The 12,452-nt window shown below is 43.7% G+C and overlaps 1 protein-coding gene across 6 annotated transcripts in view; it reads left to right on the top strand.

Annotated features, from left to right (window-relative positions):
* Window positions 1-12,452, top strand: part of GBF1 (golgi brefeldin A resistant guanine nucleotide exchange factor 1) — a 101,280-nt gene that overhangs the window by 84,757 nt on the left and 4,071 nt on the right. For 4 of the 6 annotated variants that reach the window (XM_039708758.1, XM_039708760.1, XM_039708761.1 and 1 more), the window contains 15 exons: window positions 161-286; window positions 871-953; window positions 3,182-3,418; window positions 4,221-4,314; window positions 5,012-5,188; window positions 5,660-5,724; window positions 5,826-5,949; window positions 6,528-6,599; window positions 7,462-7,556; window positions 8,002-8,155; window positions 8,366-8,588; window positions 9,821-9,984; window positions 10,287-10,533; window positions 10,928-11,127; window positions 12,070-12,220. In XM_039708758.1, the coding sequence (XP_039564692.1) occupies window positions 161-286; window positions 871-953; window positions 3,182-3,418; window positions 4,221-4,314; window positions 5,012-5,188; window positions 5,660-5,724; window positions 5,826-5,949; window positions 6,528-6,599; window positions 7,462-7,556; window positions 8,002-8,155; window positions 8,366-8,588; window positions 9,821-9,984; window positions 10,287-10,533; window positions 10,928-11,127; window positions 12,070-12,220 (2,212 nt within the window). The remainder of the gene's footprint in view (window positions 1-160; window positions 287-870; window positions 954-3,181; window positions 3,419-4,220; window positions 4,315-5,011; window positions 5,189-5,659; window positions 5,725-5,825; window positions 5,950-6,527; window positions 6,600-7,461; window positions 7,557-8,001; window positions 8,156-8,365; window positions 8,589-9,820; window positions 9,985-10,286; window positions 10,534-10,927; window positions 11,128-12,069; window positions 12,221-12,452) is intronic. The other 2 variants (XM_039708759.1, XM_039708763.1) reach the window with 1 other exon arrangement.

Raw genomic sequence — 12,452 nt, forward strand, 5'->3', positions numbered from 1 at the left:
GTAAATAGATTGCTGGGCTGCTTTTTAGAAGCTGGAGCCAGAACCTGGGATTTTTGTTTGTCTCAGAGATGATTCAGTACTGTGGTTAGGAAAATGGCTGTTTTAGTCACTGATATCACTGTTCCTGTAGGATTAATTTATGCATATATTTGCCTTCCAGAAATCAAATGGGTCTCCATTTGCTAATAGTGATGCCTGCTTTGCCCTGGCCTATGCAGTTATTATGCTGAACACTGATCAGCACAACCACAACGTCCGCAAGCAGAACGTCCCAATGACTCTGGAGGTGGGTGTTGCCAGTGCAGGCATCTGTCTCCTCTGGTTTTGAAAACAGTGTAGTACCTCTTTTTAGCTCAGTAGTTTTGTGTCTTTTCTTTGGCCTTCTTCACTCACGTACACAGTAAGCTGGAGTGCAGCACCGCAGCTAAGTAAAATTTGAGAGAGCAGCTGTAGGCAAGAGACAGCCTGAAAGAAATAGGAGCTTCCTAGGAAACTTAGCAAATTCTTCAAGAAGCTTGTGTTTCTGTGAGCAATCTATATCCTCAGACATAGTAACAGAGAAGATTGTTCTGCTGCTGTGGGCTTCCACAGAGTTCAAGTCATGTGAGGGCCAGTGCAGGCCTGCCATTCTGAAGTCCAGCCTCAGCTAAGCACATGCTGTGTCTCTGCTCTTTCCTTGTGAGCATAGACAGGAGATGCTGTACACTACTCCCACTAAGAATAGCATTTACCTTTGAGCTTTGAGTCTGCATGTTGAAGAATGCAGGAAGATCTCCTTCTGGCCCCATGAAAAGCAAGTGGAGTACTGATCCTAGCCAAACAGTTAAAGTTGGAGATACCAGGAATTAATATTGGTGTAACTTTTTTCAGGAGTTTCGGAAGAACCTGAAAGGTGTGAATGGAGGCAAAGACTTTGAACAGGACATCCTGGAAGACATGTATCATGCCATCAAGTAAGACTCAACCTGTCCATCTCCATGTATTCAGAGAGCAAAGCAGAGTTGTTGGGTCAGTGAGGTAGCTGGAGAGTATGGAGAGAAACAGTCATGTGCCTGTTTGCCTCAGACCAAATTCCAGCTCCATGTGGGGTTGTGGTAAACAAGCCTGTCACAGCAATTACACATGGATTTGTATCTTGGATTTTTGCCATGGTAGTTTAATCCAGGTCTTAAAATAAATTTTAAAAATATGTTACTTCTATGAATATGGGAAATAACAGCTGAGCAAGATGAATGTGAAATGCTGTATCTAAGAAGGCTCTGTTCTCCAGACCAGGCCTTTAGAGTTTTTTTGAACTTTTTAATGTGGTTTAAGAGATAATCTCATTCCCAGGGCAGCACTTGTGCCCTGACACAATGTGTCCATGTTTCTGTTTAATGTATTCTGCTTTTGAGCTCTTCATATGTGGCTGCTGTCTGCACCAGCCTCTTCTGCTACCCCTGAAGCTCTTGGCACACAGAGCAGTATTTGAGGAGAGTTCCTGGTGGCTGAGGCCCTTCAGTGCACAAGCTACCTTTGGGTGGAAAGCTTGAGTAATAGTTCAAAAATCAGTAAATCAATGAATCCAGGCCCAGCCAATTTGAAGCCGAGAGGATTCCACCTCTGAGGAGTCAGGATGTGACTGAGTCTCAGCTGATTTCCATCTGCAGTGGCAGGCAGTAGCTGGTGCTGGAAGCAGGGCAGTGTGACTGGGCTGACCCTCCCTTCTGAGCCTTCTCCAGGAAGGTGGGGTGATGCCTGTACTGAATATCTGGAAGTTCTTCAAGACGTAGCCCTACCTTTCAAACAGAGCTCTAAGTTTGATTGGCCTCTCTCCCCCAGATGTTCTTAATGTTTTGAATAGTACACTGAGCATATGCACTTATGTTTGTTACCCAGTGCCTCTATCCCAGTCTATTTCCTTTTATTCCCCTTTCACCAGGTATTTCAGCTGTTCCAGTGTGTTCTATGATTAGAATAATAGAGGTATCATTTCAGTATTGCTCCATCTCAGATAGATTGCCCCAGTGTCATAGTTGAGACTGGGGATTTTTATTGTTAGGGCAAAAAAATGACACTGCCATCTCTTTGAAGTAGTGTGTGATCTCTTCAGGGTCGTAGCATTTCACTTTTGACCACATTTTCATTTCCTGAAACCTTCCAAGTAAAGTCATTCACTTGCTTGTGGTAATTTCAATCATATGTGAAATTTTAGAAATAATGCACTGTTTACTGCAAACTTACTTTCCTATATTATCTCAGTAATAACAGCTCTTGTCAAAACATGCCAGCACCTGAAGCTGAGAAGAGTTTATTTCTTATGTATAAATCAGGAGCAGTTTTTATAGTTTTTGTTAGCACATGACAATTGCCTCTTTGGCAATTGAAGTATGTTATTTTCTGATTGTTGCAGAAAGAGCTCTTTAGATTGGCTGTAATCTGCTATTCTAGTGGCTTTGAGGCTCTTGTTCACTTAGTTGGTCATTTGCAGAGAATTTTCTGTTGTGCACTGATATCCAAGTCTAGAGAGTATGTATTTAGGCTTTGTTTTTTAGTTTAGGATTTCACACAATATTTTGCATTAATCATAGTTGTTTTATTACTGTATAGCTTCATCCAAGTTAGAGTAAGGAGCTGTGGAACCCTGGTTATAAATTCCCCATCATACCTTTGGTTTCTTGTTTTATTTTTAATTTTATACTGCTTTCCTTTCTGATATTTCATTTTGGAATAATATGAATATGTCCATTATTCTTATGCAAAGATGCTCTTGCCTATTGGTGACTGCAGCAATGTAACTATTTCATTTTAACTGAGTATAATGATAGGAAGAGGGCACTCTAACAGGGTGAGAGTTGGGTGGAGGTTGAAGCTTGCCAGTGTGCTGTCCAGAATTTCCCATCATTTATTGGCAGTCTGTGTTGTGTTTTGCACTTGTAGCAGTAGGTACCTGCTTCTTCAATACTGACCTTGCACAGTTGCTGCTGTGTGATTCTGAGAACCACTAGACTTTATATTCAGGATATCTAAGAAGGGCAGGCAAAGCAGGGAGGCCTAGGAAAACAGAATGTTTCAGGAGCTGGCAAAATCATTCCAGAATAGGTATTGCTTAGCTCTGGGACTACGTAATGAAAGACACTGTGTAAATGTTAGGTTTGGCTCAGAATAAAAAATTCAATCTTTCTGCTTTCCTCCCTTGTAGAAATGATGAGATAGTGATGCCAGAAGAACAGACGGGTCTGGTGAAGGAAAACTATATCTGGAATGTCCTGCTGCATCGTGGTGCCACTGACGAGGGAATATTTCTCCATGTGCCTCCTGGAAGTTATGACCATGACCTCTTCACCATGACATGGGGGCCCACCATTGCAGCACTTTCTTATGTTTTTGACAAGAGCTTAGAGGAAACAATAATCCAGAAGGCTATCTCTGGTTTCAGGTGACTCTTACCTTCATAAAGACCTAGAAGAGTCAAAGTGGGACCATTGGCTCCTGTTTATCTGCTGGAGAGACATCACAGTGAATATCAAATGTTGCTTTTCCTAGCAATTGAAAAGCACTTCTTTATGAACTACGATCCTCTAGTGTACTGTCATTCATGTCAGTTCATCCCATCTTAGCCTCTCTGACTTGCCAGTCACTGTTTAGCTTGACTGCTGTGCTGTAATAAATTAAAGTGCCTGGGGTACATATTTTTAAACTCCAACCTGGTAACATTTAAAGGACCTACTGACACAGCTGGGCTGTTTAGAAGTGAGGGGGAAAAGTCACTCAAGATGAGCAGTACTGAAAAACTTGCCATCTGTGAGCAGCTCTATTGGCATGATCTTTGGTCATGCTTAGATCAGACCAAAGGACACTTTAAGCATAGTTTTAATGCTTTGTCAGTATACTGCTGTAGCCATGATATCTTGGAAGCTGGACGTCAGCACTACCACCAATCTCAGCAACTCTTTTATGTTGGGACAGGAGGTTGGTTATAATACTTAGGTGCAAGTAGTCTCTGTTTAGACTCATTTCTTTAAACTGATCCTTCCATCAGCATAGACAAGTATCAGTATCTATGGATAAGGATTGAGCTTATTTAAGTAGTAATAGTAGACTTCTATACATAAGCATTCGTTATGAATGGGTGGAGAGGAAGGTCTAAAATGTCAACAGATAGGGTCTCAGATTTGCTCTCAGATTTGCTTTCTGTCTCTGTTGACTTAGTACATTATTTTCTTTTTTTTTTTTTCCAGGAAATGTGCAATGATTTCTGCTCACTATGGCCTTAGTGATGTGTTTGACAATCTCATAATTTCTCTGTGCAAGTTTACAGCTCTCAGCAGTGAGGTAAGTTTGCAAAGAGGGAGAAAAAGCATGACTTCTACTACATTGGAGCTCTCTTCCTCTGTTAAGCAGCAATATTTGCTTATTTTAGTTATCATTGTATCTGTAGGTATCTATCAGCCCCTGCCCAGAGTTTTCTGGAGGAAGTAATAGGAAATGTGTAGTGAAGTGGGACTTCCATAGGACAGGTTCAAATATGCAAATTTTCTTTTACTTACAAGTATTAGTTTGTGCAGAGACTCCATGTTAGGATTGAATTACTTTGAATCTTGCTGTTAGGTAGTGGTAGGAGTAATTTTGCAAGTCAGTAATGGTTTTGGCCATAGTTTCCTTCTCAAACAGCACAGCAGAGTAATTGCTGCTTCCAGAGGAGATGTGGTACTTTTTGTGGAAGACTTTATCCTGAGCTGAGTTCCTGTAGCAGGATAAATTAGTGGGTTTTCAGCAAGCACTTTCAAAATGTTCTGAGTTGTCATTCTTGGGGAGTTTATATCTAGGTTGTTCAGTGATTCAACTTGTATCAGGTAAGCCACCTTGTCCTTGTTTTTGTGCAAAGTGAATGTGAGCTGAGGAGTTATCCAAGCATCGTACAGAGAATTGTTATCTTTCCCATAACCAGTTCTGAAGCATCTGCCCTAATTTCTGTTGAAAAGAAAACATCTCTTTCTGACTGATTGCCACCGCCTCTTCTTTCCTGCAGTCTATTGAGAACCTGCCCACTGTTTTTGGAAGTAATCCCAAGGCCCATATTGCAGCAAAGACAGTGTTTCACTTGGCCCATCGCCATGGTGACATTCTGCGAGAGGGCTGGAAAAACATCATGGAGGCCATGCTACAGCTTTTCCGAGCAGAGCTGCTGCCCAAGGCCATGGTGGAGGTAATAATTAGCTGGCTGGTGGATAACTGAAGAGTTAGGAGAGTGGGAAGCTGGCTTTTCGTGCAGCCAGTTCTGAAAGTAGGAGAGCTCTCTTGCGAAGTCAAGTATGTTATCTCTTGCTTTGGCGAAGTGTGCACAGAACTTGGAAGCCTGTGAAGGGTATAGTGTTCAAGGTGTGTGTAGCTTCTTTTGTAGCTTGTTTCTTTTTTTCTCATTTCTTGTTAGATTTGAGGAATTCCAGCATTTATTTTACTTTTGAATGTTGTGCAGAAGAGGGACGTGCTTATAAGCAGGAAGTACTAGAGCCCTGCATTGGTATTACCAGATGAGAGTGGAACTTTACTGACAGAATAGTGGGGTGAAGAGATGGGTTTGACTGCACACATATGAGCTGTTTGGTGTAGTGTTCATCACTAAGAGAAATATAATGGGGTTGGGGAGGTCATATGCATGTCCTGGTCTGTGTTCCAGGTTGAAGACTTTGTGGATCCTAATGGCAAAATCTATCTTCAGCGTGAGGAGACGCCATCCAACCGGTGAGTGGCGTAGATGTCCCAGGCAGTCTTTTTTGTACCGAGGTTGGAAAATAATATGATTTCTTGTTTTCTTACTGATGCTGGTGTCTTCTGATTTGCAGTGGTGAATCAACAGTACTGAGTTTTGTTAGTTGGCTCACCCTTAGTGGGACAGAGCAATCTGGTATGCGAGGGCCATCTACGGAAACACAGGAGGCAAAGCGAGCAGCTTTGGAATGCATAAAGGTAACATATAGGCTGTAGAAGAATCTGATTTTTTTTCTTGGTCTCAATACGATGTGGGTAACAGGCTACAGAAGTATAAATATGCATGCTGCTTGGCAGTATTGCAGATAACAGGAGACTTAAGAACTGAAAGAATCTACAGAGGAGCATATCTGGATTGACAGCTAAACGGTCTTTTGTGCTGCTGTGCACAAAGGTACTAACACATCAATACAGGAATGATTCCTCAGGCTGGGGTCTGCCCTAGGCATCACAGTCCTATATTTAAAGACAAGTTAATGAATTCTCAAACAACTAATCTTTTCCAAGACAGTGTAAAGGTACATGGTGCCAACAAAATCTGAACCCAGTGTTTGACCACTGTGCAGCCAGAAGAGTCATCTGATAAAATCTGTCTAGCACAGATCAGGTCTGTTAAAAGTAATTGATGTTAAAGATCGAACTAGTTGGAAGGAGTTTTCCTCCAAATAATAACAACTACCTGTGTCTTTCCTGTGAACATGATGTGTTTCTGGAAGATCTGTTTGTATGCCTTCCACAACCCCCAGACGCACAGTTGTCTTTTCTGTATTTTGCAGCAATGTGATCCTGAGAAGTTGATCACAGAAAGCAAATTTCTCCAACTTGAATCCCTCCAGGAGCTCATGAAGGTGAGAGAGATATTGGGCGAGGGACTGGATGGTAGTGGAACAAATATGCTATGCATGATAGTGGATATGTGCTGTGTACTCACCTAAGTCCTCTGTCCTCAGAGGAGGTCTTGGAACTATTTGGGTTGTGAAACTAGTCCTTAGTTCATCTGCTAAAAGTAACTTCTGTGCTGGCAGACACAAATTGCTCTGGCAGTAGAAGAAAACATTAAATTGTGGAATGCATTCTAAGAGTCTTGAGAACTCTTGGCAAGTATTTGTAGTTCTTGCCAGAGCTTAAAGATTTTCAGGTGTGCTGTGTACCTAATGAGAGAATTCTAAAAGGCCACTCAAGAGGCAAGAACTGTACAGAAATATTTGACAGTGTGTCCCTAAGTAGTATGTACCTGGCTGCTGTGAGAGATATAATAAGGCTGGACACATTAGCCTTTGGGCTAGAGAAGCTCATCTCCCTGGGGCAGTGTTATCTCACTTCCAGGGAACACTGTGCTCCTACTGCAATTGTCAGGAATTCTCCCTTCATATACAAGCCGATGGCTTGAGAACAACTCCAGCATTTGTAGTCATTCTTAGGTATGCCTGATTTTTCTGTACTTCACATATTTATTAGCAAGAAGCTGATGGATATCAGTTCCTCTTCATCTGAGACACTTTGTTAGAGTTTAATATCTTTTCACTTCATATTGCATTTTGCAGAATTTAAAAAAAATTGCTATAGATTTAGCTTGACCTTTATCCAATGTCTTTGACTATGCGTGACCTCACTAGGCAGTGGAGTACAGTTTTGGCCAGACTCTAAGCATTCTGTTGGTTCCCCATTTTTGGGAGCTTGTGATTCATAAAAATACCATGGCTGTTCCAGGCTCTAATCTCTGTGACTCCTGATGAGGAGACATATGATGAAGAAGATGCAGCCTTCTGCTTGGAGATGCTTCTGCGGATTGTTCTAGAGAATAGGTATGACCTTGAAATAAATGCACATTTACTGTAATGCCCCTGCCTTACTGCAGCTGCTGCCTGGGTCCAGGTAATGAATTCCTTATGTCTGTGATTCACCAGCTGAAGCAGCATGTGGCTATAATTTCAGGGCTTAACAATTCCACTGTAGCATGTGCAAACAGAAAGGCTATTAGCTCATGAATTAGTGCTTGATATCCTGAAATCTGGAGAATAGAAACTAAACTCCAGAGGGAGAATTGTCCCACCTGATTGCTTTGCAAGTAATGAGTAAGAAGTTTGATACTTTTGCTGTTTCTGTGTGTCTGTTCTTGTATCTCCCAACTGGAATTTTTCACTGAAGTTAAGAAATGGTGGATTGTCTGGCATTGTGCAAGAGATTGCTGGATCCTGCTTGTCTCATGTTCTTTCATTCTACCCTTTCCCTCCTCCTTGTTGTGACTAGGGACCGTGTGACCTGTGTCTGGCAAACTGTCCGAGACCACCTTTATCACCTCTGTATCCATGCAATGGAGTTCTGCTTCTTGGTGGAGAGGGCAGTGGTGGGGCTGCTGAGGCTGGCCATTCGACTGCTCCGTCGAGAGGAGATCAGTGCACAGGTAAGGGATTTTTGAAAGGCACTTACTGGGGTTTTGTGGCTATACCCTGTGACACAGGAAACCAGTTGCTGTTGGATGGACCCATATTTAACCTGTCCATGCTGCAGGTAACAAACAGCAATTGTAACTAGCTCTAGTACATGAAGGAGTACATTGCTAGAGAATGGAGTGTAAGTAATAGGGTCTGTAATTCTTGTCTCTTCTGGCCAGGTTCTCCTCTCGTTACGTATCTTACTTATGATGAAGCCAAATGTGCTGTCCAGAGTTAGCCATGAGGTTGCCTATGGCCTCCATGAGCTCCTGAAGACCAATGCTGCCAACATTCACTCTGGGGATGACTGGTACACGCTCTTCACCCTCCTGGAGTGCATCGGGTCCGGGGTGAAGCCACCCGCAGCCCTGCAGGTTACGGCAAGGGCAGATAACGACACAGGTAAGACAGGCCAGCTTTTGCTGGGAAATCTGATGCCTGCCTGCCAGATAAGCAGCTGCTTCCTCAAGCTTTTCAATTAGCAAAGGGGACTGCAAGAAAACAAAGCTGATATTAAACTACATTAGCAAGATTAAAGACCAGCACCTGCTGTTCACTCCTCATGGTCTGTTCCTGTCCCTGTTCTGCTGTCTCTTCCTACTCAGTGAGCAGCAATCCAGGTGCTAGTCCCTGCGGGGCAGTGGGAGGAAAATTGATATCAGTTCTGGCAGCTGTAGGAGGTCTTTGCTCTACTCAAGGAGCATTTTCTGCTGGTTGTGGTTTGGTGTCTTGGGTACCGTAATCTCTTATCTGGGCATGTAATGTAAACCCAGCTGCTGTTCCTGTCATACTTGCTTCTTTTGTGGGACTGACTCTTTTCTGTCCCCTTTTTAAGGTTCTCTTAAAATGAGTTGTTCTTTAAAATTATATTTCCAGATCCATTTGCATTAATAGTCCCTGAACCATTCCCACAAGACCAGTGCACTATTTCTCACTTCTCTTGACTGTGTTAGAAATGTGATCTTTTCAGCAAATTGTTCAGTTTTGCTTTAGCCAGCTTCAATATATTTGAGGGTGATGTCTTCAGACTTCTAAAGCAAAGAGCAATAAAAGAATTTTCCAGAAGACTTTTTTTTTCTCTTTGCTATTCTAGAACTTCTTTGATAGGTCCTGATGCTTTGTGCTAGACAGATGGGAGAAGCATGATTTTTAAAAGTATTTATGGACTTTTCTCCCTGGATTAATGCAGAGCTGTCTCCTCTCTCTCCTTTCTTTTTTTTTTTTTTTTACTGCTTCTGTCTTTGCTGATAGAGCAAACTGCTTGACTTGGTACCTTGCACATCAAAACATTAGTTCTCTACCTCCTGAAAATGTTTGGTGCACTCTGTTCACAGCATGTCTGTCTGTCTGCTGATGAGTTTCTGGATGGTGTTGAGCAATGGAGAGAATAAGTTTTTACTTCTAAATAACATATCAGTAATTAAATTTGTCCCTTGCAAGGACTTCTCTCTTGGGACATGTGAAATTTAAGGTTCTCCTAAATGTCAGGGCAGGTAGATCTGACAGGTGTAGAACACACTAATAACGGCCTGTGGTTCCTGGTTGATGCTGATCTGGATTCTCCCTTATCCACAGCTACTCTTGCAAGTTCTTGATTTGGCTTCGATCTAAACCCCATGTCTTTTGTCTTAAAGGTGCTCAATCAGACAGCGAGGTGTCCTCCTCCTATCATCCAAGTGACATGAGCCTGGACCGTGGCTACACGTCTGACTCTGAGGTGTACACAGACCACGGGAAGCCAGGCAAGATGCATCGCTCCGTCACAGATGTGGACGTCATGAACAGTGGCTGGCTAGTGGTGAGTAGCCAGTGGGCTTCTGGTGACCAAAGAGGACTACTCCTACCATGGTAGTGAGCAGAGGGTGTGGTAGTGAGAGAAAGAATAAGAGACAGTAGAAAAGAGCTAAGATGAGCTGATAATGTAAAGGCAGGATGTGGAGAGACACAGATGGAAAAGAGAAAGTTTTGAGCCAAATGAGGAAGAAAGGGAAATGGACCATACAGAAACATTACCTGTTGGCTTTTGAAGAAAGGCCCTTTCAGTGTGTGCATTAGATTCTTCTTGTTATTCTATCCTCTCCTGCTTGTTGTGACCTGCAGGTGGGGAAGGATGACATCGACAACTCCAGATCCACTGCTGGGCTCAGCAGGCTGGGTCCATCACCTCTCGTCAACCAGTACAGCCTGACGGTGGGGCTGGACTTGGGCCCACATGACACAAAGTCTCTGATGAAATGTGTCGAGTCCCTGTCCTTCATCGTGCGAGATGCTGCCCATGTAACACCTGAGAACTTTGAACTCTGTGTCAAAACAATACGTATCTTCGTGGAGGCCAGCTTGAATGGGGGTAAGATGGCCCTTCACTTGTCAACCAGGATTCGGCTTGGGGTGGCCTGTTGGCAAGCAGTGTGAAGTGTACTGTCATGAAATGAGTCCCCAACCCAAAGAAAATCATCTACTAGGAGAAAACTCTGCTGTTTCCTGCTAGCAGCAGGGACCTTATTCTTATACCCCACCCAGGGATGGAGGGGAGGTCTGGAGTTGATGCAGAGACAGCAGTATCAGCTCTTGTGGGAAGTTGTTCCTGTGGGGCACTGGGTCCCCTTTGAGCAGGTAGTGGTCATTTCAGAGGACAGAGCCCTTTGTGGGGATATCAAAAGGTGGCTGCCCCGTGTGTTAAAAAGCAGGACATTTTGTAGTGGACTGTTGTATATGCAATGTTGTTACCTTTTACGTTCTAGGCTACAAGTCCCAGGAGAAGAGGGGGAAGAGCCACAGGTATGACAGTAAATCCAGTCGGTTAAAAAAAAAGCCAAAAGACAGCTCCACACGGCGATCCCGGGTCTTGAGCCAGCACCAGGCACACACACACAGTGATGAGGACGAGGACGAGAGCATCCCTGCCAGCTACCACACTGTGTCTTTACAGGTTAGTCAGGACGTAAGTATAGCAAGGATTTCCTCCTCTCCTTTCCCATTCTTAGGGCCTGCTAGGTAATCACTGGAATTCTTTATGGGGCAGGGGAGGGCTGCATCCTGGATAAGTGGGCACTGGATGGCAGAGAGAATCTGTGGGGACAGTATGTGGTTCTGCAGTGAAAGGGGAAGGCTGCAATTTGTAGTGGCAAAAGCAGACCAGCAATGGAGAGAGAGGTCCTCTGAAAAGCAAGGAGGAGGTCTGAAGCTGTGAGTCACTGTTGTAGGTAAGATGGATTAAGGTCATTTGGAGACATGAGGCTCCTGTAGGATTAGCAAGGAATCTGACAGGGCATCTGAGCTTGAGTAAAGGGGAAAGCCCTGTTGGCTGAGGCTCTGGAATTTCAAGTACAGAGGACTGGGCTAAAGGAGTAATTTCTCCCCAGCTGGTACTTCAAAGGTGTGAAGGCACAGGCCTGCTGATTGCCAGGATGTTGGGTCTCAGTTCAGTAGTAAACTGACTAAAGTGCTGTCATGTGCCCATACAGGCAAGGGAACTTTGCATGTGCTTCACATACCTTTGTTTAAGAAAAAAAAGTTAGAGTTGTTCTGGACAGCACAGGTGAATCACTGGGTTTATCCCTCTGCCTGGGAGAGTCAATGCTCTGTGCCAGGAAAGAGCCCATTCTTCCTTTAGACAGGACTGGAATGGTGTTCCTCAAAGATGGGATTGATGTGGCTACTGAACTGACATAAATCTTGTTGAAGATACCTGGCACTTGACCACTTAAGAAGGGCGCAGACAGCAGGGCCTGACACTATCTCTATAACTCTGTGTGGTTGTGTGTATACAGAAAGCATGCTCAAGTAGCTTGAGCCTTTTAGCCTTGTTTGGAGAACAGCAGAGATCAGAATTGCTTCAGAATTTGAAGTCCTGTGTGTTTCTTACTGTGCTGTGTACTTGCAGCTCCTGGACCTCATGCACACCTTGCACACGCGAGCAGCTGGCATCTACAGCTCCTGGGCAGAGGAGCAGCGACACCTGGAGACAGCAGCCAGGAAAATCACAGCGGATTCCCGAACACTGTGGTCCAACTGCTGGTGTCCTTTGCTACAGGGTAAAGCCATCCCCTGGTGACAAGAGCGAGCAGACACTCTTCCAAAGTAATGGCAGGAAGGTTGAGGAGCCAAGAACTAATTGCAGAAATCAGGCATAGGCTGTTTTTAGGGTTTGTTGTAATTGAAAAAGAACTTAGATCAGATTTGGAAAAACATCTTTAGGATGAGATAGCTGCCACCATGTTTCTAGATCTGGTAGTAGATTGCCAGTCTGTAGTCTGGAACAAGTAT

The sequence above is a fragment of the Passer montanus genome, unplaced genomic scaffold (assembly GCF_014805655.1).
Source record: "Passer montanus isolate IOZ18808 unplaced genomic scaffold, ASM1480565v1 scaffold21, whole genome shotgun sequence".
Lineage (NCBI taxonomy): Eukaryota > Metazoa > Chordata > Aves > Passeriformes > Passeridae > Passer > Passer montanus.